General features: G+C 38.6%; 1 protein-coding gene across 1 annotated transcript; it reads left to right on the top strand.

The window, feature by feature from the left end:
- Positions 1–284: 284 nt before the first annotated feature.
- On the top strand, positions 285–20,316 carry LOC575779 (DNA replication factor Cdt1). The gene is made up of 10 exons (XM_030975101.1): positions 285–1,036; positions 1,682–1,842; positions 2,460–2,669; positions 3,546–3,718; positions 5,907–6,067; positions 12,188–12,382; positions 15,669–15,824; positions 16,943–17,055; positions 18,062–18,150; positions 18,706–20,316. The coding sequence occupies exons 1-10, from the start codon at positions 404–406 to the stop codon at positions 18,867–18,869; spliced, it is 2,055 nt and encodes a 684-aa protein (XP_030830961.1). The 5' UTR covers positions 285–403; the 3' UTR covers positions 18,870–20,316.
- The last annotated feature ends 4,637 nt before the right edge of the window (positions 20,317–24,953 follow it).

Genomic DNA, 24,953 nt, shown 5'->3' with positions numbered 1-24,953 from the left:
GTATTCAGCACCTTTATGAAATGATGAATATGCATAGCCATTTAACTGCATATATTATTAGTCTACGAAATCAGCAGGTCAATTTTAATGGTACAATTCTGCTAAATGAAATATGAAAATAAATTTATTAAAACTTAATGTGATGCATGAAGATATTAATTGGATACTTTTTGTATTGATCGTTTCATTATTTGATGATAATTGTTGTCAGATGTTAACTATTAGGAAAATGCAACACCTTATTCATAGAAGAGGATACTGAAAAGTAGACTAAGCTACGAGTGCAAAGAGTCACGTGACTAATTCCCCGCGTTTAACCAAAACAAAAGTAGACGACGGCTGCTGCTGGTGTGATAATAAAATACTATTTCTTAGGAATCAAAATCACAATTTAGACTGAATCATGGCGCAGGCTAAAGTGACAGATTACTACACTAGACGGAAGCACAGTTCTTCACTTCAACCAACTAAAAGAAGTGCAAGGATTCAGAAACTTGGCGACAACGAGATCACGCCGGCAAAATGCTCAAGAAAGACGGCTGTCCTCCCCGAAACTCTCCCGGTGAAAACCGCAGCGCTTGGTACCAGTCTCGTCAGCCGAGGCGGTGAAGTTGATCTTTCCAACCAACTTCGAGCATTCAACGAGTCCAAATCAGAAGCAAATTCTGCTTTAGTTAGTAGTATATTGACACGCACTTTCACCGGAACGACAGTTCAAGATAAGAAGAGAAGCAAAAATGTTGTCCCACTCCCAGAATCTTCTTCCTCCAGTCTTCCCACAGAAACGAAAAAAGAAAGAGTTTTGGAGAAAACACCTCTCAAAAGGCAGGTTTCTGATCCAGAAAAAGGTGACCCACCTCGAAGAAAAAGAACTAAAATTAATCTTCAGCAGGATTCTGAGAAGACTGAAATTCCAAGGACACCTGGCACTGGCAGATCAAGCAAGAAAAGGACAAATGCTGCATCAATTAGGAGGCGTCTTGAACCAACGTCATCAACGATAGACTCAAGTAAATCCGCAGGCTCAAAGAAATTTGTGAGTTGATTCATATCAAAGTGCAAATGGGAAGTTTTCAAAAAAACTCTCCTATTTGCATTTTGATTATTCTGTCTTTCCCTCTTTCCATTTCACCTCTCTTGTATCCTTCCTCCGCTCAGGTCGGAGATCGTCTGCACTGTGAGTCTGCCCAATTTAGTCTGATGCCATACTGTAGTCCGACTCAGTCTGAGTCTAGATCTTTCCAAATCTAGAGTCTAGATCTATCATCATCTAGACTAGGCCTATACTAGATCTAGACCTCCCTAACTTTTTTTGTGTACACTGACTGAAAAAATATAGTGAACAGTATTTTACCTCATCATACTTCCTTTGTGTCCTTTCCTTTTTGTAATTTTCTTGTGTGGTTCTCATCAAGCTTCCTCTGTTTGTTCTTGTAAGTTGTAGTGTAGCAACACTATTTAATATTGAACTTAATGGTCTTAGTTCAACTCTTAAATCTCTACTGCCTGGCTAAGTATGACTGAGACCTATGCAGTACGATGTATTTAAAATCTATTGAATTAAGAAAAACATGTAATGGGTTTTATTCTTTTCCAGCTAGTTATCGTATAAACCAGGTTGAACTGAAAAGTAAATATCAATTTTAAAACTGAATATACATGTGATTTAATACATTTTCAGGAGGATATTGACCCCAACCAGATGAAAGAGACATTGCTTGGATGTGGAAAGCTGGCTGACCTTCAGGCTCGTCTTGCCCTTGTCAAGGACACAGCAGCAGAGATCAAGAGGCTGCAAGCTACAAAGAAGACAGTCTCAAAACCAGTACCCAAGATTGCAGAGTAGGTTGATCTTCCGCACACTTGTGACTTTATCCTTGAACCACAATAAACCTAAATTCCCTTCTAATAAATTACCGGGTAAAAGAAAAATCAATATGTAAGAAATTTGGCTGCAGACTTCTGCATGTTTCCATTCTTCTTCTTCTTGTGTAAGTGCTGCTTCAAGGTGACTAAGATAAATGCACTGATTGTGTATGTACATGTATATGTGGAGACTTTCACATATCCTGTTCCACATTTCATCATTTTAACTTTTTTTTATTTCTTCTTTTTTTCTCCATGTGTAAATAAAGGTAATGAAAAGAAAAAAATATCATGCATGTAAAAATTGTACATCAAATACCTTAAAATGGGATACATAGCTACAATTTGATAAATTTGAACAAAATTCGATTTTTCTTTTTTGACCCTGATACTTGTTTTTATCTTTAAAAATTGCTGTTAAAAAATATTTCTAATCACTTGATAAGAGGGAGATACATGTATGATGTAGAGAAGCACACGTTAGTCTCGATAGGTTATGGAAGGAGTCATTTCATTTTGTGTTTAGAGTAGCTCTCAAAAAGATTTTTTTTAGTTTTTTACTTTCATTAATTAATTCTTATTTATTTTTGTAGGAAAGAGAGTGCTCCGACTGTGGTCCCTGCGTTTGAAAGGTATCGTCATCTGATCCAGGCTGGTCCTTCAAGTCTTGCTCTTCCCTTCAGGTACAGATCATTAGAAGATGTCTTCCGTTGCTCGGACACCGTTGTCAGCATGTTGCACAACCGGTCGGAGAACTGCACTTTCTCCAAGCTCAAGGGTGGTGTCCAGGCGATGAGCCGGAAGTGAGTTTTACATTCCTAATGCCCCCTATCCCCTAGACAATCTCCACAGTGCTTTAACTGGTAAAGAATAACTAAGCTTGAGATTATACCCATCACAAAGGTATGGGCTAAAGGAAACCTCACCCCAAATAACAAGGGTAGGTATGCTGAAAAAAGAGATGTATTCCTACCTTTTGATGTACAATATTCCTTCCAAAAGTGTACATCAGATATATAAATGAAAATATACTTGGCATGATGTTATCCTTTTAGCATAACGTGAGCGCAGTAATTTTCTTGATAATGTGAAGTACCAGGCAAACTTGTACATGCATCATGCACAAAGCTTTAGTTGCAAATAACTTGTAATTCATTAACAAAAGTTTAACTTTTCACCGAGGGAAAATCATATCTGAGGAGGTAAAAAAATATATTTGGTGAAAAATATATATATGAGGGGTACAATTGTAACTCATTATAAGAAAGGAAACTGAAATATAGCAGTTGACATAATCTATTCAATTCATGCAGAACCTTCACTCCAGAAGAGCACCAACTTATTCATGCAATTTTTGTTCTAACAATTGTAGTACAAAGGATAATAGCAGGTGAAGTAAATAAGTGAACTCCACGCACACCTGGGAATGAAGCATCTATAAATGTAAATACATTTACTTGGTTAGCATAGTACATGTATCAAGAAAATGGCAATGCCCATGTCCAAAAAGTGGTCTTTGTAGACAGGTGGTCTTTGAAGACAGGTTCTTTTAGTACATGCTTTAATGAGAATCTATTTTCAAGGGAAACAAAAAATGTGGACTTTGTAGACAGGTGGTCACTAAAGCAGGTTTGACTGTACAAGTTTTAATGTGCTTCTAAATGATTTACTCTTTTCAGGAACTTTGATTTAAGCCACCTGAAGCAGATCAAGACTGTTTACCCATCAGCGTATGATATGCACTGGACTAAGAAGGAATCACAACAGAAGAAGGATGAAGAGAGCAGCACTCATCAGCTCATTCTGGAAGCCGACCTTGCAGGCATCCCAACTGGAGAACCCAAAGACGAAGGTAGGTTATATGAGGTGTTGTGGTCCAGTGGATAAGTCTCCGGACTGTGTACTACAAGGCACAGGGTTAGAATCCCTGCCCCAATACGTGGCAAGACGTTAATCTACATTTGCCACACTCCACCCAGGTGAAGTAATTGGGTACCTAGTAGGTTTATTCCTTGAAATGCATGATGCGCTAATAACGACTGCCAGAGCTAAAGCTAGGATAACAATTTCCAAAGCTCTTTGGAAGCCTGTATGAACGTTATATCAAAATGTGTAATATGCGCTATTCAAGAATAGATTATTATTATTTTTATTATTTTGTACCTCAAAATATTTTTGCTCATCTTGGTTTTTTACAGTGATGTAGCATGTATCTTGATGATAATATGATAGCATTGCAGGCACATGAAAAAAAAAAAATTAAAATTATCCAACACTTGGGTAGATAATCAAAGTAATGTATTGCAGAGATACAGCCCCTCCAAAGTGTTGGGATCCCCAAATTCGCCAAACATTTGAAGGCAAAAATTTCACTTAAATTGTACCATAATGTGAAAGAGGATGTAATTTAAGACAACACTTCTGCAAAGATTCCCCCACCCCCCCCCCCCCCAAAAAAAAAAAAAATTGTTTGAAGACGAATATTGATGAAAGAATACATAATTGGGTTTTCTGTTGAACCAAAAAACCTAAATTTGGTATTCTTTCATCAATATTTGGCTTCAAGCACATTTGTTTTGAAAATCCCTGCAGAAATGTGTCTCAAATGACATCCACTGCACATTATGATACAATTTAAGTGAAATTTCGCAATTAAATTGTTGGGACTCCAAACACTTCTAGGGGTACAGGATAAAAGAATACCCTGTGCATTTAGATTGTATGTGTTAAATGTGCAGTAATATGATAAAGGTGTATTAAAAGAATTCATACTCCAAGTGCAAGTACCATCATTGTTTAAATTTTTTGTTTGTTGTAACTGTAGGTAAATTTCACTCTCCTATCCTCTCTGTCAAGCTAGATGCACATTGCCACATTTCAAACATTTGAAACATGAAATGAAATAATGAAAAAAGTAAAATGAGATGACCAATTGACCATTAAGTATCCTGATCTCATGATAATTAAAGTAGGAACTTAATATATTCTGGATTTAAAGGTACAGTAATACAAAGTTTGGGGAAATTTTGAAAATTGGGTGGATAGTGAATCTTTACCATTTTGATATATTTGGATGCCCCTGTAGATGTAAGCACCAGAAATTTTAGCAACTAAAACACTTCTGCTTTTGAGAAAAATTGATTATAAAAATTTAGCGGTGCTCCCGGTAAATTTTGATAAATTTCAAATTTGCGATTACGGCCGTAAAATAGTAGCTGCGACCATGAAAATCTCAGAATACTGTAGCTGTGATATATAATTTCCAAACGGGAATAGCTAATCGGTTGATTTTAGTCAAACATTATTTTATAGCTTAATTAATATCTTGACCTTGAGAGGGAGCTATAATACATAAAGAGTTTATTATTTACAATTTCATACCTTTAGACTTGATTTTTAACCGCGACAACGATCACTGAATATTGTAGGATCGCATATGCTTCCAATATATTCATTTGAACCAAATTTATGACCCCATACCAAAACTTTGTATTACCTTTAAGTTGCTCTTGTTACTTATAGGAATTTATCTTGCAACCACTTCTTAAAGGTTATGCAAAGTTTTGGAAATTTTGAAAATTGGATGGATAGTAATTCTTTAAAAAAAAAAAATATATATATATATATATATATTTGAATGCCCCTGTGGATGGATTATAAGCACTAGAAAATTTAGCCCCTAAAACACTTGCTTTTGAGAAAATTGAATAATCAAAATTTGCTGGTGCTCCAGGTAAATTTCAAATATTTCAAATAGCTCCTAAGGCCATTCCATGGTAGCTGCGACCATGAAAAACTCAGAATATGCAGTTCTGATATATAATTTCCAAACGGGAATAGCAAATCAGTCGATTGTAGTAAAAAAAAACGTGCTATACAACATAAAGAGTTTATTATTTACAATATCATCACTTTAGACTCGATTTCAACCATGACAACGATCATCGAATATTGTAGGATCGCATCTGCTTCCAATATGTTCATTTAAACCAAATTCACTACCTCATACCTAAACTTTGTATTACCTTTAATCAAAACAGATGGAGCTAAAGGTTCTATGATGAAAGATTTGATGCAGGGTGACAAGAAAAACCAAGCCGGGAGTAGCAGGATGTTTGATAAGTTCACACCTTCCATGCTTATCGCCAGGAGAACACTCTTCCATAATGGTCTAGTGGACATCGTCAAATCACATCACACGGTTAGTATACATGTATGGTCAGTGTCTGTGATAAATACAACATAAGTATACAATTGTTAAAGGTATAGACCAGTTTTGGATATGCCTCCTCTCAAAAAATGAAATGGAAGCTCTTATTACCAATCATGTGAAAGAATATTTTTTGACTAATACGTGAGGATACAAATTCTGCCGGGAAATCGCCTACTAATTGAGATTTTTTTTTTTTTAAACCGTGCATGTGTCGCGTAGTCCCATATACATCTTTCTGTTTGCAGTGCTTGTAACTTTACCAAGGCTGGACCAAATTTCTTATAATTTGGATGATTCCAGAACCTTGCGGTACACACCAATACTTATATGCTAGATGATCAACCCTTTCTGATCGATTCCACACCGTTTCGTTCACAATGCAATCGCATGCCCAGAACTGGTCTTTTACCTTTAATAACTAAACTAAACTGGTTGAACCCTATGGGGTTCAAGAGGCTAAATTATCATAGGTGTGTGAGGTGTTGTGTAACAGCTAAAGTTAATTAATTGACATTTCGTTACTGAATGTAGCCACACCTATTCTTTAGATGATGTCACGTTCAGCCAGTGTAGGCTTATAGGCCTATTTGCTGTTGTATTCTATACCATTTATTCATTCATTCATTCATTCAAGGTCGATACGTGCGCTATATAAGAATCCAATATTATTATTATTATTCAAGCAATGTGATTTTTAGGATGAAACAATAATAGGATAAACAACATCAGTTTTGCCATTTGAGGAGTAAAACCTGTTCACCAAGCCCACAATTAGTTAATTTACTCCTTTGATTATATTTTGATGAGTCTAAGTGTTATATCTTATGATCAGAACTATATTTCATCATGCGTATTCACATGTAACACATTACGCACCAATTGTAAACGTATGCATGCACGTATCACTCCGCAGACAACCCGACAAACATGGAGTAAATAAATACACAGTAAACCTGAACATCACGTCTAACTTGGCTACTTTATTGACTCGTATAGAACACATAAAGACCTAACATGGTGGCAGCGGTAAACCATAACCAGAAAACAGTGCCTTTGTTGTGATTCAGGAACTAAATATGCTCGAAAATTGACATTTCTAGCATCGATCGTCAGCGTCTTCGGACTCCGGCGAAAAATCGAAGATGGCGGCCGCCAGTGCTGCAGCCGCAATGAATCTTCATCCTGCGATGAACTGGGACGCCGACGATGTGGTGGAAGCATTCAAGAAATTCAAACAGAAAAGTCAACTAGCATTCAAGAGCTTCCTGAAAGGTTCAACAACTGAGGAACAGGTCAGTTATATCCTGTTATGGTCTGGAGAAAGGGGATTAGACCTGTACAATAGTTGGGACATGCCAGAGCCCGACTGCAATGATCCAATAAAAGTCCTAGAAAAATTCGAAACACATCTAGAGCCTAAATCAAATCACAGGATCCGTAGATATGAATTTCAGAGCCTCAGGCAAGAGCCACAAGAAACAGTTGACAATTTCCTAGCCAGGCTGAAGAATGTTGCAAGTAAATGCAAATTCAAAGATGAGGAAGAGAGGCTTGTAGACCAATTCATATGGGGATGTGTGCATCCAGAAGTCCAAAAGATGCTCATAGGCAAGGATGCTCTCAAGTTGAAAGATGCAACAGACACCGCTAGAGCACACGAAGCGACGAAAAAACAGATGGCCACACTCTCGCCCCAGGCCTCCAGCAAGATAGATGTTGTCTCAAAGCAGCCATGGCAAAAGAGCCAACAAACTTGCAGAAATTGTGGACTGGTTCATAGCTTTGACGACCGACAGAAATGTCCAGCATTCGGGAAGGAATGCAGAGCGTGTGGAAGGCTTCATCACTGGGAAAAGAAATGCAGGTCAGGCAAACCAGACAGAAAGACCCAATTCCAGAAGAGTGATAGAAAGAAAGCTAACAAATTCAAACGTAAAGAAATACATGCTCAACAAGAGGAAGATGACACATCAGAGGATGAATTCTTGTCAGTGGGCATGATCAAAGTCCATGAGATGGAGAGTAAGAACAGCGACGAGGATGATGAGGCATACAGTACAATCCAAATTCAAAAGAAAGTGGGCAAGAAACGAACATTCATCGATCTGAGGGTAAAAGTTGACACCGGAGCCCAGAGTAACCTTTTGCCTATCAGCCTCTATAGCAGGATGTTTCCAGAGCACATGGCACAAGCTGACAAAATCAAAGACGGAATCCTCACTCCCAGTAAGGTAATTCTGACTGCATATGGAGAGCACGTTGTTCCACAACTGGGCAAAGCAACAATTGCAGGGAAACACAATGAAAAAGAGGTTAACTGTACCTTCTATGTGGTCAAAGCAGAAGGACCTGCAATCCTCGGACTAAGCAGCTGTCGAAAGCTCAAAATTGTAACGCTGAACCTTGCAGTCGTGACATCATCACCCAGAATCGACAAAGACATGCCAATAAAGGACAGGCCTCCTATCAGAAGCAAAGCCGAGTTGATCAATATGTACCCAGAATGCTTTGATGACACAGTCGGTTGCTTTGACTACCAATACCACATAACAGTTGATCCGAATGTGCAACCGGTGGTCCACCCGCCTCGCCGTGTTCCCCTGGAGTTGAGGGAAAGACTGAAGACGCAACTTGAGGAGATGGAAGCCAAAGGCATCATCACTAAAGTCACACAACCAACTGACTGGGTAAACTCGATCGTCGTGAAGGAAAAACCAAATGGCAAGCTTCGCATATGTCTAGACCCAAAAGACCTGAATAAGGCGCTTAAACGTGATCACTACCCTACTCCGACCCTTGAAGAAATTACACCTTCATTGGCTGGGTCCAAAGTCTTCAGTAAATTGGATGCGAGCAACGGGTATTGGAACATAAAGATCACTGAAGAGTCGTCTATGCTCACCACTTTCAATACACCCTTTGGGAGATTCCGATTCAACCGTCTTCCATTTGGGTTGAGGGTCAGTCAAGACGTCTTTCAGAGACAGATAGACGAGACATATCAAGGCTGCAAAGGAGCAGTGGGGATAGCTGATGACATACAGATCTATGGAAAGGATGAAACCACACATGACTACAATCTTCACGAGGCTATGGAGAAGACCAGGAGAGCAGGCATCAAGCTCAACGTAGATAAATGTGTGATCAAAGAGGATGAGTGCAAGTTCTTTGGGTTGATCTACTCTGCAAACGGAGTGAAGCCAGATCCTGCAAAAGTGGAAGCGATCAACCACATTGAAGCTCCCAAAGACAAGAAAGAGCTGAGAAGCTTCCTGGGCCTCATCCAATACATGGGTATCTTCATACCCAAGCTTGCCGATCACACTGCCAATCTCAGAGAACTGATGAAAGAGGACGCTGAATATGCTTGGTGTGCTTCACACACCAAGGACTTGAATGCAATCAAGCAACTCATCAGCAAAGAGACAACTTTGCAGTACTACAACAGACACAAACCAGTAGTGTTGCAGGTTGATGCCTCTATGAAAGGAGTTGGTGCAGCATTGATGCAAGAGGGCAGACCTGTAGCCTTTGCATCGAAAGCTCTCACATCAGCAGAAACAAGGTATGCAAACATCGAAAGAGAGCTCTTAGCTGTAGTATACGGCTGTGAAAAATTCCATACATACCTTTATGGCCGAAGTTTCATCATTGAATCTGACCATCGCCCTCTTGAGCAGATAGACAGAAAGAACCTCACTAAAGCACCAGCCAGGCTGCAGAGGTTACTATTGAGACTACAGAGCTATGACTACAGCATCACCTACAAGCCAGGAAAGGACCTACTACTGGCGGATGCTCTATCCAGACTGTCACCACATGACAAACATGAGATGGATGGACTGAGTGTTAAGATCCATCACATTGTGAGTGTGACAAACAACAAGCTGGACGAAATCAGAGACAAAACCAGCAGAGACGAGGAGCTCCAGCTACTCGCCCAGACAGTCACGCAGGGGTGGCCAGAGAAGAGACACCAAGTACAACCCCTCATTCGAGAATACTGGGCCATCCGCGATGACGTATCAGTGGAGAATGGAGTACTGATGGCAGGATCTCGAATAATCATACCCCGAACCATGCAACAAGAGATCCTTACTAAGATCCACCAGGGACACCTAGGTATGGAGAAATGCAAACTCAGAGCAAAATCAGCAGTGTACTGGATAGGCATGTACAAGGACATAGAAAAAACGGTAACTGCATGCCACACCTGCCAAAAGTACAGAAACTCTCAACAGAAGGAGGAGATGATACCTAGTCACATCCCAAGCAGGCCATGGCAGACCATAGGAGTAGATCTGTTCACAGAAAACCAAGAATGGTATTTGATATTGGTCTGCTACTACTCCAAATTCCCATTCGTGAGAAAGGTGAAGGACTTGAAAGCCACAACAATAACTTCCGTGGCTCGAGGATTATTTGCAGAACAAGGGATACCAGAACAGATTATCTGTGACAACGGAACCCAATTCACTTCTCAGGAATTCAAGAAGCTAGCCACTGAGTATGGGTTCACGATTACGACTTCCTCACCATACTATCCCAAAGGCCATGGGTTTGTGGAAAGACAAGTGCAGACAGCAAAGAAAACACTGATCAAGTGTAGAGAAATGAAAGAAGATCCACATCTGGCACTTCTGTCCTTGCGAGCAACACCACTGAAGGCTGATATGAAATCCCCAGCAGAGATGCTGAATGGCAGGAAGTACAAAACCACTCTGCCAACAAGGATTCAAGGTCCTATTGACCAAGAGGAGACAAGAGCCAAGCTAGAAGCAGCCCAAGCAGAAGGACAGAGGCACTACAACAAACATGCACAAAACTTACCTGAGCTTCTTGATGGACAAAATGTGCATGTTCAAGACCCAATATCCAAATTATGGATCCCAGCAAAGATCATCAGCAAAGCCGAAACTCCAAGGTCCTACATCATCGAGACGGAGACTGGCAGGCAGCTGAGACGAAACCGGGTCCACATCCGCCCAACACCTACAACTCCAGTAGCAACACCTACAACACCACTAGCAACACCAACAACATCATCTGCAACTCCCGCAGCAAGTACAACAACAGCACCTGAAATAGATGACAACGCTAACAATACACGCACCACCAACCAGATGACACCACAACAAGGGACAACCTCTGGACAGAATTCATCCCAACAACCAAGCGCTACAGCAACACCACAGGCACCGCAGACCACAACACAGTCAACTAGGTGGAGAAGCAACATCTTGCCACCAACGCGTTACCGCTAGTTTTGGAAAAGAAATATCAAGCACAGAGGATGGATGCAGATAGGCTAGTTATGTTAGGAAGCAGATTACCAAGTCATGGGCAGAATAATCCCATGGTATCTGCTATAGGATTGTCACCCTCGCTCTGGCAATCCAATAGTGTTTATAGAAATAGTGTTTTTAGTGAGTTTTCATGTTAGGAAGCAGATTACTATAATGTGGGCAGAATAATCCCACGGTATCTGCTATAGGATTGTCACCCTCGCTCTGTCAATCCAATAATGTTAAAATAGGCTGTTTCATTCTTTTACATTTTTGATAAGTGTTATCACAAAGTTATTATAGTTGAGTTAGTCAGGAGCTGATTTTAGGACTATTCGCAAAGTCTACATTACCAAAGTCTAACAGGACACAGCAAACTCTGAACTTTTGAACTCATTGAACCATTTCATCTTACAGGAATTCATTTTAAAGATAAACCTAGAAAGGCTTATTTTTATTAGAAAGGGGGATGTTATATCTTATGATCAGAACTATATTTCATCATGCGTATTCACATGTAACACATTACGCACCAATTGTAAACGTATGCATGCACGTATCACTCCGCAGACAACCCGACAAACATGGAGTAAATAAATACACAGTAAACCTGAACATCACGTCTAACTTGGCTACTTTATTGACTCGTATAGAACACATAAAGACCTAACACTAAGTTTGTTATAATTTTTAAGCTAAGGAAAATTTCAAAGATCGTTTGTGTTCAGCCTTTCAAAGATAAACTTGGTAAGCAACGTGATAATTTCTAATGCTAAATATTAGATTCAGCATTTTTAAACTATTTTTGCTGTAAAATTTCCAGGAGTATCTTGCTAGCCTGAATCCACCCATCACATCGATTCCAGACGAGAAGCTACACCGCTGGCATCCCAAGTTCCCATTGGAGAAGATTCCAGAGGTCCCGGCTTCTGACCTGCCAGCGCCCCCAAAGGTCTCGACCTTTAACACGGCCAGGGATGTTCTGGACAAGGCCAGGCAGATGATGGTTAACCCCAAGGTAAGGATCGGGTCATCGGGTCAAGGTTCAAAACCTATTTTGGTTGATCAAATCCAGGGCCAGTATATGATATGGTTTATCTAATGTTAGGGCGCTTTCGCAAACACGATTAAAGGCAAAGTCGACGGTAACGCGAGCAAAAAAAAAATTTGCGCATGGGCGAACCAGAATTTTCTCTGTCTTTTTGATTTTCACAACCGTACGCAGCCATGATAGCGTTCGTTCACTAAGCACGGCAGAAGAGCTGTATCGCCATAATTCTCCCGTCTTTGCTTCCGTCTTTGCAAAAGCGCTTTATTGCAATTCCACAGGAGCATGATCTGGCAGGTATTTTGTCATAAGTATTGGGTAAGGGTTAGGTAAAGTGTTGGGTCCAGTGTTGAAGCTATGTTTAAAATTCTTACATAGTAATTGTTGCAGGAGCATGTGTCGTACAACCCACATGAGTGGTAAGGGGATGTATAAATGTTTTGTAATACTTTTGCACAGTTATATTCCAGGAAGCATACCGCTCTGGCATTTTACAGAGGTTCGTAGAAATCAAATGCACACATTTCCTTGTACCAATATGTTCGCATGAGGAAATTTATTTGGGGGGTTAAGCTCATAATATGTTCTTTGAATCTCTCATTTGTTTAATATTCTTTATGAAGAAAGGGAAAAAGCTTCACAGCAGCTTAATAATAATTATTATTATTATTATTTATATACTGCAATTTACCCAGAGCGGACCAAAGTGCCCACAACAAGAAGAAACCTACCAAAAATGAAAATCAAAACTTACAGAATCCTAAAAATCTGGATTACTATTTATGTTAGTACCTTGCTATTCATCAACTAAAATCCAAGAAATATGAAGAAATATTACCAATAATAGTTATAGCTAAATTTATATTGCCCACGTATCCAGCCCAGGGGATTCTGAAGGCACGTACAGAGTCCTATTATTACCCAGGCTATAGCCCAAGCTGCCCTTTGGCAGAACATCTTGATTTTTGGGCCTTAACCAAAATTCACATGAACATTAAATGCAATATTACTAATTCATTAAAGCCCTACTGCACTACTTATAGCTACTTGTGCCCTCTATACAGCCAACAATGCCTAAGCGGTACCCTTTGATCCCCCATGATGCCCTTTTTCTTATGTTGATTGAGAGCTGAATTGATGAGATAACCACCTGCCATTGAGTGACCTTACAGGGTGGTCTCATCCAGGGCTCAAATTAATTTTTTGTCCACGGGGGCTCTTCCCCCCCCCCCCAAAAAAAAGAGCCCCCGTGAGCCTTCTCACGGGGGCTCTTTTAGTACTGACGGGGGCTCTTTTTTATACAAATATCCATTGAATTGGTACCTATGATACTCCTCAATTATTTGCTATTTCATCATTATCATTCCAATCAGCATTTTCCCTCTTACAAATTTACAAGCTACATAGCTGTTACTGGCCTGTGTATATACGCATACAACACTGATCTTTATGATGTCTTTAACGTGACATATCTTCTTCTCCCCTTGCAAACGAGAAAGAAAACAAGGTCATTAAAAGGGATTAAGCGACAAATAATGATTGTGATTCAAATTGATGCGAATATTTGTTTGAATAAGCACTGCTATTCACCCGAATCTTCTTTGTAAAAACAACTTTTACAAATCTCAGTCATGCTTACTGAGTTGAGACGTTCCATTCAATGTAAAATACTCATTAAAGAATACACTTCTCCTAATCTGAAAGTGATCTTACAACACAGTGGCAGATTTGCATGGCTGAGATTTGTAAAAGTCGTTTTTACAAAGAAGATTCTGGTGAAAAGCATTGCTTATTCAAAAAAAATCCTTGCATCAATTTGAATCACAATGATTATTTGTCGCATGATCCTTTTATTAAATAACCTTGTTTTCTTTTTTGTTTGCAGGGGGAAAAGAAGCTATGTCACGTTAAGAAATCATAAAGATCAGTTGTATTATGCGTATATACATTATGATACCAGAACAAATGTTGATTATCAGAATGTCATTTTGGAATACCTCTAAACAAATACCACATTGTCTTTAGCCCGTATCAGTATTAGTATCATGCAATATAAAGCTATTATTCTTTATTTAATTCAGTATAATGCTTTTCCTCAAAAATAGTTTTGCCATTTTGTTAGGGTTGAGACGCTAAGAAATGGTTTCAAATGTACATTACACGAACCCTGAACCATTGCAAAATGATGGTGGTTCTCTCTCTCTCTCTTTATTTTAATCATGCATTATCAACTACATATAAAGCAGCAACCAAAAACTTAGGGTTATCTGAGATAGGTGAAAGTAAGAGTTAAAAAGAAAGTCATGCTAAAACGGCGCTTCACTCCCCCCCCCCCCCCCCCCAAAAATAAAATAGATTAGTAGTCCTCCTCTCCAGCACCCCCCCCCCCCCCCCCCCGCTTTAATATCACATTTTCACTTGGCAGCCCAAGGGGGCCGGGGGTGGGAGGAGGGGGTTAAACCCCTAACCCCCCCCCCCCCCCCCCCCCCCCCCGTAGATCTGCCCATGTTACCATATCATTCCACGACATCTTGGTCTTCCTCTTCTTCTCAATAGGGACTTTTAGATTTGCGTGGACGTGGACGTGTTACGTCCTTTTAAGGCACTGGCAGTCACATGTCACGTCCTTTTAAGCACTGGCACTGCCTTAAAAGGAGGTCACACGTTTCAGTCCACGTTCCCATCGTGCAAATCTAAAGGTCCCTAATATTGATTTACTGGTCGAGGTTCATTATTTGCTAGTCATTTGAAATCACCAGATTTCAGCGGGTTAACGCTTTCACAACGAAAAACTTCTCCATGACCATGTTTCTGCCCTTGCGCGATCGCCTCCAGCTCCAGCAGACATAGCGCGGCAGCGTGCACACGTACCGCTACTAAGGGCGCAGTAGGCCTATAACCACTGCTGACGGCGGCACTGCACTGTGAGCTGAATCGGTAATAATAGGCCTACTCATAAAACAAGAAATCTTGCACGCTAATCTAAGTTCCATTTCATTTGAAAATTGAAACTCAATATCGTGTTAAAGTTATACCAGAAAAGAAAATCTTTATATTATAATTCCACGGGGGCGATTTTTTATTTTGCAATCGCCCCCGTGAGCAACCTGACGGGGGCGATTATGTAGCTCACGGGGGCGAATCGCCCACCGCCCCCGTGTATTTTGAGCGCTGGTCTCATCCCGCCATGCCAAACCAGTGCAGATGGGCTTCAGTTTAATATGGGGATATTTTCTTCTTTGCCTTTGTGAATCAGGTCACAAAAGCTCTGGAACTAGTTGCCAAAAATTCTGAACTGAAAGCTGCAGTGGAAGCCAAGCGTGCAGAGGATGCTAAGAAGAAGGATGTAACTCCACAACCCAAGAAAGGCAACCAAGCTCTCAAAGGTGTGTCACAGGATCTTCTCAGCAGAGTAAGTAGTACTTTTACTTTCTCAAATAATATGATATATTTTGCAGAGATAGTGTGTTTCTTTTATTCTTTCACTCTTTTTTCAATTCGTTAAATAATATTCCACTTGCATTTAGATATAGGATTTTCATCTGTTTTCAGAGTAGATCTTCTAAACTGATGAAATGAATTCAACAACATTTGTCAGAACAATATAAAAAATACTGTTAGAGATGAACCAATGTTTTAATTGAATCTATCTCAATCTAATAAATGCTAAAATTTAATATTTTTGAATCTGGGAATGATTAAGTTTCCCCAAACCTAAACGCTCCCTGAAGGGATTTTCATTCAACTTAAATGTTGCATTACAAGTACAAGTTATTCAGAGATGATATAGTCATCTATAGCAGATAAGGACCTGTGGCAGTGTTCTGAAAACTATGCTGTCTTTTATATTAGTGAAAAAGAATTGTCCAATAAATTGTTGATGCTCGGACCGATGTCTCTCCCCACTAAAGGCTTGTCATTTACCCGTTCAAAAAAACGCTGCGGCTATTTTGTATCCGTTTACCTCATGTCTGAACACGGCTTTCATGCATACGCAGCCAACTCTGCTTTCACCTACCAGTCATTTCAATATGCTCTGGCAATTAACTCTCTTTTCATTCAGTTAGGAGCTGACATGCATTTAAGAATATGACCACAGACCCTTCTCCCGATGAAACCATTCATATTGATCTTACCCCAAACTTTCTGATTTGTGGTGGTTATTTTACCTGACTGCTAAAAAAGCATAAATACTTGTTGGTAAGCAACCAGACGGCTGATGGCTTTAGGTCCTCTCAGAGGGACCTGGTAATGAGGATTAATGCCTTTACCAAAGGGCACTAGCGCGTCGACTTGGTTTCGAACCCGGGTTACTAGATTACCAGACCAGGGGCCCGTTTCACAAAGCCTTTTTACAATGACAAATGAAAAAAAACAAATATGCTGATAACTAATCAGAAGCAAGGATTTCAGTAGCTTATAACAAAAACTCTCATTTGTCACCGATGACAAGTTTTGTGAAACAGCCCCCTGTGCTTTACCGACTAAACTATCGCCATTTAGTTATGATATTCTTCTGTATCGTTTCAGATCAAAGCTAAGGAGGCTCGTAACACTGTGATTACCATGATGAGGACCCCTGAGGAGGAAGGAAGGATAGGAATGCTGGAACGTCTTCCAGTATTGTGCAAGATCCTGAGAGTGTATCCTTTTAATAAAAATAATAATAATAATACTTCGTTTTTATATAGCGCATTTCAGGACCACAGGCCCTCTCTCTCAAAGCCCTTTACAGATATTTTATTACCCTGTTCATTGGATTCAGGCTTACAAGCACACTCTGTATGTATGCACATTCTCCACTCCCTGGGGAGCATTTCAGCCAGGCATCATTTTTACAAGCGCACACTTGCTCATCTAACCACATTAACTTTCGCATCCAAAGGGTACCCATTTAACACCTAGGTGGAAAGTGGCAAATGTAGATCAATGTCTTGCCAAAGGACATTGGTGCCGCGACGGGACTTGAACCAGGGACCTTGTGATCCACAGTCCAATGACATATCCATGACACCACGACACCTTTTAGTAGGCATTGTTTAGATATGGAAGGGTTATCTTTGATGACCAAAACGCACAAATGTTTTCTTTAAATTTAGCGATATTCATAGTTAATTGAAAATGAACATTGTTAAGGGGGGGGGGGGGGGACTTGCCACCCAGCATAACTAACCTGATGTACATATCATCAGAATGTGGCTCCTATTTGTTCCCCCTCCCCGAGAATGAAATCCAATGCAATCCCAGAATTTATAAAGCGCCAATATCTAGTTGCCTAATCAAAGGCGCTGATGAGACTGAACAAATACAAAAAATGAAATAACTTTTTTCTACATATGCTTACTTGTTGCTTGTTTCAATTTCATATAGTTTATTGAGTAAAAGAGAACCTGCAAAATGTGATGACTTTTGTTGTTTGTTTGGTTTTCTGTGTTTTTGTTGCTTGTCAACGATTTTCTTGACTTATCAAAGAATCATGAATCCTCCCCTAGATATAGGAAAAGAAATTTATCAGAAATTGAAAAATGAAGATGAAAATAAGGTATTCAAGGAGTTGTTAATTTCATTGCTTATTTTATTTTGAACAAATTGAAAGAATAGATTTGTTGTTGAATATGAAATGATTATCCTTGACTTCAGCAAAATCAGATTTTTCCTGGCAGAGAAGAAAGCAGCTTTGCCAATTGACAGTATTATTCAGAAACTTATGGAGAGCTATCGATCTGCGCTGTCAAGAGGTAAAATTTCTTTTATTGGTATGGTGGATTAAATGCATATCAAAGATTTCAAAATATAAACAGATTTGCACTCGCTTGAAAACCAATGTTTCAGATCGAGATGAAAAGTGGCTGTTTTAAAGAGAAGGTTGAAAGGTGAAAAATAATTTGTGAGCGCTATCATTGTTATGGCTCTTCAAATGCCTTAATATTCTAAATATCGCACGTAACAGCATAAAAATCAGGACGGATTTTTATGCCACGTGTTTGTGTAGTCCCTTATACATATTTCTGTGTACAGTGCTTGTAACTTACCAAGACTGGTCCAAATTTGTTATCATTTTGATGATTCCAGAACCTTGCAGTACACACCATTACTTATGTGCTAGATGATCAACCTTTTCTGATCGATTCTACACCGTTTCTTTCACAATGCAATCGCATGCCCAGAACTCAACTTTATCTTTATAAGTACCAACATGAAATCTCCTTCCAGCTCACTGTCTCAGTGAAATTACTGCTTGGCAGCCAAGCATGAAATTATCATCAATTTCTTGTTCCTTTTCTTTCTGCTAGATGATCTGGAGAAGCACATTGCTCTGATGCTTGAGATCCTTCCTGATTGGCTGAAGAAGGTCATCATCCGCAAGACGACGTACATCAAGATGGACAGGACGAAGGAGATGAGTGTGGTCATCGACATCATCAACAATCAACTCAAAGAAGCAAAGAAAGTCTAGTGAGGAGAGTTTCACCTTGGTTTTAAATGGACCCCCATGTTGACATTGACGTTAGTAAATGGTCTTCCTTGAGGTGATTGTCATCTTGTAATCATCAATGTTATATACAACCGGCTCAACGTAGGGAAGAAAATCTAGCGAGGAGAGTTTCAGCTCAGTTTTACATGGACCCCCATGTTGACATTGACGATAGTAAATGGTCTTTCTTAAGGTGATTGTCATCGTGTAATCATCAATGTTATATACAACTGGCCCAAAGAAGGGAAAAAAATGTAGTGAGGAGAGTTTCAGCTCGGTTTTACATGGACCCACATGTTGACATTGACGATAGTAAATGGTCTTTCTTAAGGTGATTGTCATCGTGTAATCATCAATGTTATATACAACCGGCCCAAAGAAGGGAAGAAAATGAAAGTGAGAAGGTTATTAGCTACTTATTTGCTTCACCGTACCTGCATACTGATATTCTGACTAAAGTATCTATGTCCCATACCTTGGAGGCTGTTGGGGCAACAATGAAATGGACCTTGAGACATGGGTTCTCCATGACTGTCCATCTTCAGCATTTCTAGTTAGCAGCTCAGATGACATTCCTGTCCCCTGCTTGATATTATCAGCCCATGTCCTGGTTGGTCTGTCCCTCTTTCTTCTAGCTGCCATCAGTTTCCATCTTGCAAGATTGTGTTTGCCAAGCTATTCTTCCATCTAGTTACCTGCGGGAACCACTGCTTCAGTCTTCTTTTCTCAATTAATTGAGATGAGAAGAGGTGCTGACATTGTTAGCTATTTCACTTGTTCAAATCAAATGTCATCAATTTTAAGCTGAATAGTCTAGCGCCAGCTAGTGCCAGGAAGATAAGTATATTGAGACGCAGTTTTGCTTAACTATATACCCACATACAAAAATTGATGTTGGTCAATCCGCTTCTCAAGCTCCAAGCTGAATGCCATAGCATCGGTGCTAGCTGTCAACAACCACCTATACTATTTCAAGAGAACCATTTATAAAGGATCGACCAAGACTTCACCTAAACCCCATACTGACAATGATGATGAGTTTGCTTTTTGCAAGTTGTTTAGCTGTATAGTCTAGAGCCAGCGAAGAAAGACACATAATCAAGAAAGACAGGTATCCCAGCTCAAAGAGGGCAGTATATTCTCGTGGGGAGGGTGTGAGTTGTGCTTTACTGGACCCAGCCTGCAATAATGATATTGACCAATTTGCTTCTTGAACTTAAATGTTTTAGCACTTTTTAAACCACACATTTAACCATCATCTAATCAGCCTGAATCAAACTCATTCATGTCAACGATTCTGTTTCACACATTATTTTAAAAGTTGATTATCAAAGTGCACATTACGCCCTTTTTTTTACACATTAAAGCCTCTGATGCCTGCATACAATGTACTTTCCTCATTTTTGAATTCACTGAATGTTTCATGAATACAATTCATGAATACAATTATCTCAATAATTTTGAAATTAAACATTTATAAAAAAACTTCCTAATATGTGCAATCAAAAGTAAATTTTGTGCTCGCCCATGTTATAGACCTTGTCATAACTGTTCGCTGATATTCAGGTTTTATTGAGTGAAGAAAAAATGTTTTTGAAATCTTTACTGCTTTGCCTGTTTTTACATTAACCTTTAAATATGTGGATGTTACAAATTGTAGAGAGTTATGGGATCTTTCATTTAGAAGGCCTCTTGTATTTTTTCTCCATTTCCTTTTACTTATTATCTTTCTATTAGGGTTGGCACGATCAAAATCACCTTGATTTTTAAAAAGAAATATTACAAGTGAATTTCCCCCTTTTGTACAGTTCTTTGTGCTACAATATCATTTGTTTTATTGTGAGTTCAAGATCTTTTTGTTTAACCCATCAGATCTAGACACATAATTCAATTAAACTAATTAAACCTAGGCCTATCACTATCAGTGATCCAAACACAGTTTTTACTGATTTGATTATCTAAATGACACAAGACAATTTTCAACCTTATAACTTTTTTATACCACAATTGCTTGTTTCTTCGTTTCAATGATAAATTACATTACACTGAATGCAAAATATCTCCATGACCTCAGCTACATGGACATGTTTCAATCACATATCCTTGACAATAAAATAACAATTTCAATTAAAATAGATTAAGAAATTCTTCCAACCCCGCAAGTTATTATTCATTCCACTCCTTTATATTTTGTCCTTAACAACTGTTTCTAGATATCATGTAATGCTTTGTTTTATTTTAATGTGTCATAAATTGTAACGGTGCTGATATAACTAATGATAATGCTAGTATTTTTCAAGTGCACATATGTATCTGTAGCTGTGCTTTTAGCTTATAATGAATGTTAATTTGTACCGTAGTTGCACTTGAAGAAAAAAAAATGTCACAAACACAGAAACTTTGAAGTCTTTGAAAAAAATTGTCAAAGAATTTACAAACTGTTCAGCAATAGCAATGGATGTGTGTTTATTGTAATAATATGTTAGTATTGACTTCCAATTTTTAGATTCATCACTAGAAATAAATGACCTAATTTCTACGATAGTGTCTGACATTTGCAATTCGTGAAACTCAAAGGACTTTTGATCCTAAGAGTTCTCTCATAGTAATACATCTATTTGTGTGAAATTCTGCTTTAGGGGGCATGACTCAGCAGTTGTAATTTAAAGGGAACCAAAACCTTCATACTAAGTTACTTTTGTTGTAAAGTTTTTGTACATAACATTTCACAATTTTTTTGTTTTCTTCGTATTTATTTGTGGTCTTGATCCGACTTCATAAAATGTGAAGTAGAATATCATTTTACATTCTATATCTTGCTTTCAGAGGAGTAGATTATCTCAATCACAAGAAAGAAAGAAAAACATGAAATGTGATGTACAAAAGGCATGGAGAGTTGTCCACAGATGATGTCATCAAATTGAATACCGCCCTCTAGTGACCAGTCATTTCAAAAAGCTCTAACTTCCTTATTCCTTGTCCGATTTTGTTCAAATTTTCACTGATTTTGTTCAAATTTTCACTGATTTTATTCAAATATCTTAAACTTTACAATAAAAGTAACTTAGTATGAAGGTTTTGGTTCCCTTTGATAAACAAAATTATGCTAGTAAGCTATAGCAAGGAAACTAGTTATGTGATATTTGTATTTATGTAATGTGAATTCATCATGAGTTACTACATGTCCCTGCATGTACTGTGATTGACCTACATGTTGATGAAATGGATATGAAAAGTCACATTCTTCAACATTTATGATCATCAAGAAATTGTCTGTTATAATGTCTTTGCAAAAAACGCATAATACGATTTGATTACGACTATTGCACTTTTACACCCATTTAATCATAGTTAACTCAATCTTTTATCTTGTTCGAGTTTGTATTGGATTTCTATTTGTCAATATTTATAACTGTTATTTAAGGATTGTTTTTTTAAATAAATGTATTGTGTAACCACCTAAATTAAAGATGTTTTATGTCTGCTAGTAACATTTATTTGTTTCATGATTTGGGGCATGTTAAGATGGGAAATACATAATTTCATTAGAAAAGCGTAGCTTATTTGAATGTAGTTGGTGTAAAAAAAAAAAATAAGTGGAGATGATTATAAAGGGGAGGTTTAGAAGAATTTGAACTTTGAGAATGGGTTTAAGTCATGAAATAGATCACCTCCCTTAAATACGATTCAAGAAAGGTCTGCCATCTCTTTAAATTACCATTTGTATCATGACACATTACCGTAGTTGAAACTGAATTAATCAAAGTGTCAATTGAAATTTAACAATTATACTGTTCAACCTATTCAAATTTAAATCATGCCAATTTCTTTACGATTTGATATCCAACTATGATACCTGATACTATAAATAATGATTTCAGCATTATAGACTGTATTGAGAATAAGGGACTTTAAATGGTGTGATAAATCAATTTAATGTACTCATTCAGTGAATAGAAGGAAGGTGTTCCGGGATCACGAGATCAAGAGAGAGAGAGAGATGTAGTAGAGGAGAGAGGTGATGAAAAGACAGAAAAAGGGAAGAGGGAGAGAGGAAGGGAGATGGAGACAGAAGAGGGAAAGGAGAGAGAGAGAGAGGAGTGGAGAAAGAGAATAGAAAGGATTAGACTATAGATAAGAAGGGACTTTAAATGGTGCAATATATTAATGTATACTCCTTCAGTGATACAAAGAAGGGGTTACGTGATCACGAGATCAAGAGAGAGATGTCGTAGTTGAGGAGAGAGGTGATGAACAGGCAGAGAAGGGGAAGGAGGGAGAGAAGGGGAAAGAGAGAGAGAGAGAAGAGGAAGGAGAGAGAGAGAGAGAGAGAAGGGGAAGGAGAGAGAAGAGGGGAGATGGAAACATAAGAGGGAAGGAGAGAGAGGAGTGGAGAAAGAGAATAGAAAGGATTATACGGTATAGAAAACAAGGGACTTTAAATGGTGCAATATATTAGTGTACTCATTCGGTGAATAGGAAGAAGTGGTTATAGAATCATGAGAGAGATGTGTTATAGTAGAGGAGAGAGGTGATGAAAAGACAGAGAAAGGCGAGAGGGAGAGAGACGAGTGGAGAGAGAGAAGGAGGTGTGGGATAAAGGGAATAGAAAGGAAGAAATACCTAAACTTTCAAGTTCTTAACACTTTGCCTGAGCAGTAAGCGTTGGTCACACGACAAGGGCTTGCATTATATGATATGCGTCATGATGGACTATATTGTTTGTTTAGTGAACTTGAGATTGGCTGGTTAAACGTTACAATGTAAGTCCTTGAATGATCACGGAAGTAATGCGGAAAGGCTTCGGCGTTCATATGAGAATCGTAAAGCTTAAAGCCCCACTGTCCTACTAGTAGTTACTTGCTCCCTCTATACAGAAAACTTCCCCAATCGGTGCCTGTAATTGGTCCCCCGTGATCCTCTTTTTCTTATGTTAGTTTAGAGCTGAGTTTATGAGATAGCCACCTGTCAGTGACCTGGCTGGGTGGTCTAATCCCTCCTGACCCAGTAGTGTTGACGGTCTTTAAAAGGTTTGTGTCTACACCCTAAGCTTAATGAATACTCATTCTAAATAATGACGTGTTGACTTAATAAGACCGGCAATATCGACGGCAAATGTTTCTTTGAATTTCATAGTAAATCACCTTCTATCCTTTGTTTTGCATAACATCCGTTCTCAAGTATTAAAGACCTTATTCATCCTGTGGTGTTCCCTATTTTTTTTTTATAACGTTACACTTGAACAGTTCTTTAATTTAATATATCTACAAGTATATAAAATATAACTATACATACTGCATTATTTGTGAATCATGTAATGTATCAATATCTTGAAAGGGGAAATATGTTCATTTAAAAGTTGAATATGTATGTACATAATTGGCATGCATGACCGTGTATATTTGCACACATTATTTGTAATAAATCAATTTGTTAGAAGTCTATCTCTTAGGTTTCCAAAACAACCAGGAACTCCTTGCAGGGGCGTAAACAGTTTGTGCTTGATCTGGCCTGATAATTACCCGATTTAAATCGGTTTTCTGATTTAAATAATTAAATTTTAAAAATCCCGATTTTTAAAAAAAAAATTCCCCGAATTTTTTTCCAATTTTTTTCTTCCCGATTTTATCCCGATTTTCCCGATTTTCCCCTTATTTTCTCAATTTCCTTATTCTAAAGGGGGAATGTTGTAAGATGCCACCCCCCCCCCCCCCGAAACCTCTTCTCTTTTTTTACTCAAGGGGGGCGTGGTCGAGGGAAAAAAAAACTATCACCACTGACTAAAGCAACAAGGAAGTTACGGCCATTTCTTTTCTCGACGACAAACGCTGAGTAGGCCTAGTTTCAGATTACAAAACATGTTATCATAGGAACGAGATGGACATCAAGTACTATTCTATGAATTTCCGAGGTAGAAGCTTGCTCAACATAATGTGCAATTACAATGGTCGGTACATATTCTATGGGCAGAAATTCATAGTTTATCACTAATTACAGACATGTTATCGTAGCTGCGCAGTCCTAGCTATTATTTTAATTGCATTTATTATAGTAATACCAGGTCCT

Source organism: Strongylocentrotus purpuratus, unplaced genomic scaffold (assembly GCF_000002235.5).
Source record: "Strongylocentrotus purpuratus isolate Spur 01 unplaced genomic scaffold, Spur_5.0 spur5_scaffold_8, whole genome shotgun sequence".
NCBI classification, from domain to species: Eukaryota; Metazoa; Echinodermata; class Echinoidea; order Camarodonta; family Strongylocentrotidae; genus Strongylocentrotus; species Strongylocentrotus purpuratus.
The sequence above is the reverse complement of the archived record's forward strand: the minus strand, read 5'-3'. Positions and strand labels throughout refer to the sequence as shown.

What these genes read in the sequence shown, in the direction of transcription:
- LOC575779 (XM_030975101.1), top strand. Translation starts at nt 404, where the DNA reads ATGGCGCAGGCTAAAGTGACAGATTACTACACTAGACGGAAGCACAGT. An exon ending in GTCCAGGCGATGAGCCGGAA is followed by an intron (nt 2,670 to 3,545) that starts GTGAGTTTTACA and finishes TACTCTTTTCAG; the next exon opens with GAACTTTGATTTAAGCCACC. An exon ending in TTGTGCAAGATCCTGAGAGT is followed by an intron (nt 17,056 to 18,061) that starts GTATCCTTTTAA and finishes CAGCAAAATCAG; the next exon opens with ATTTTTCCTGGCAGAGAAGA.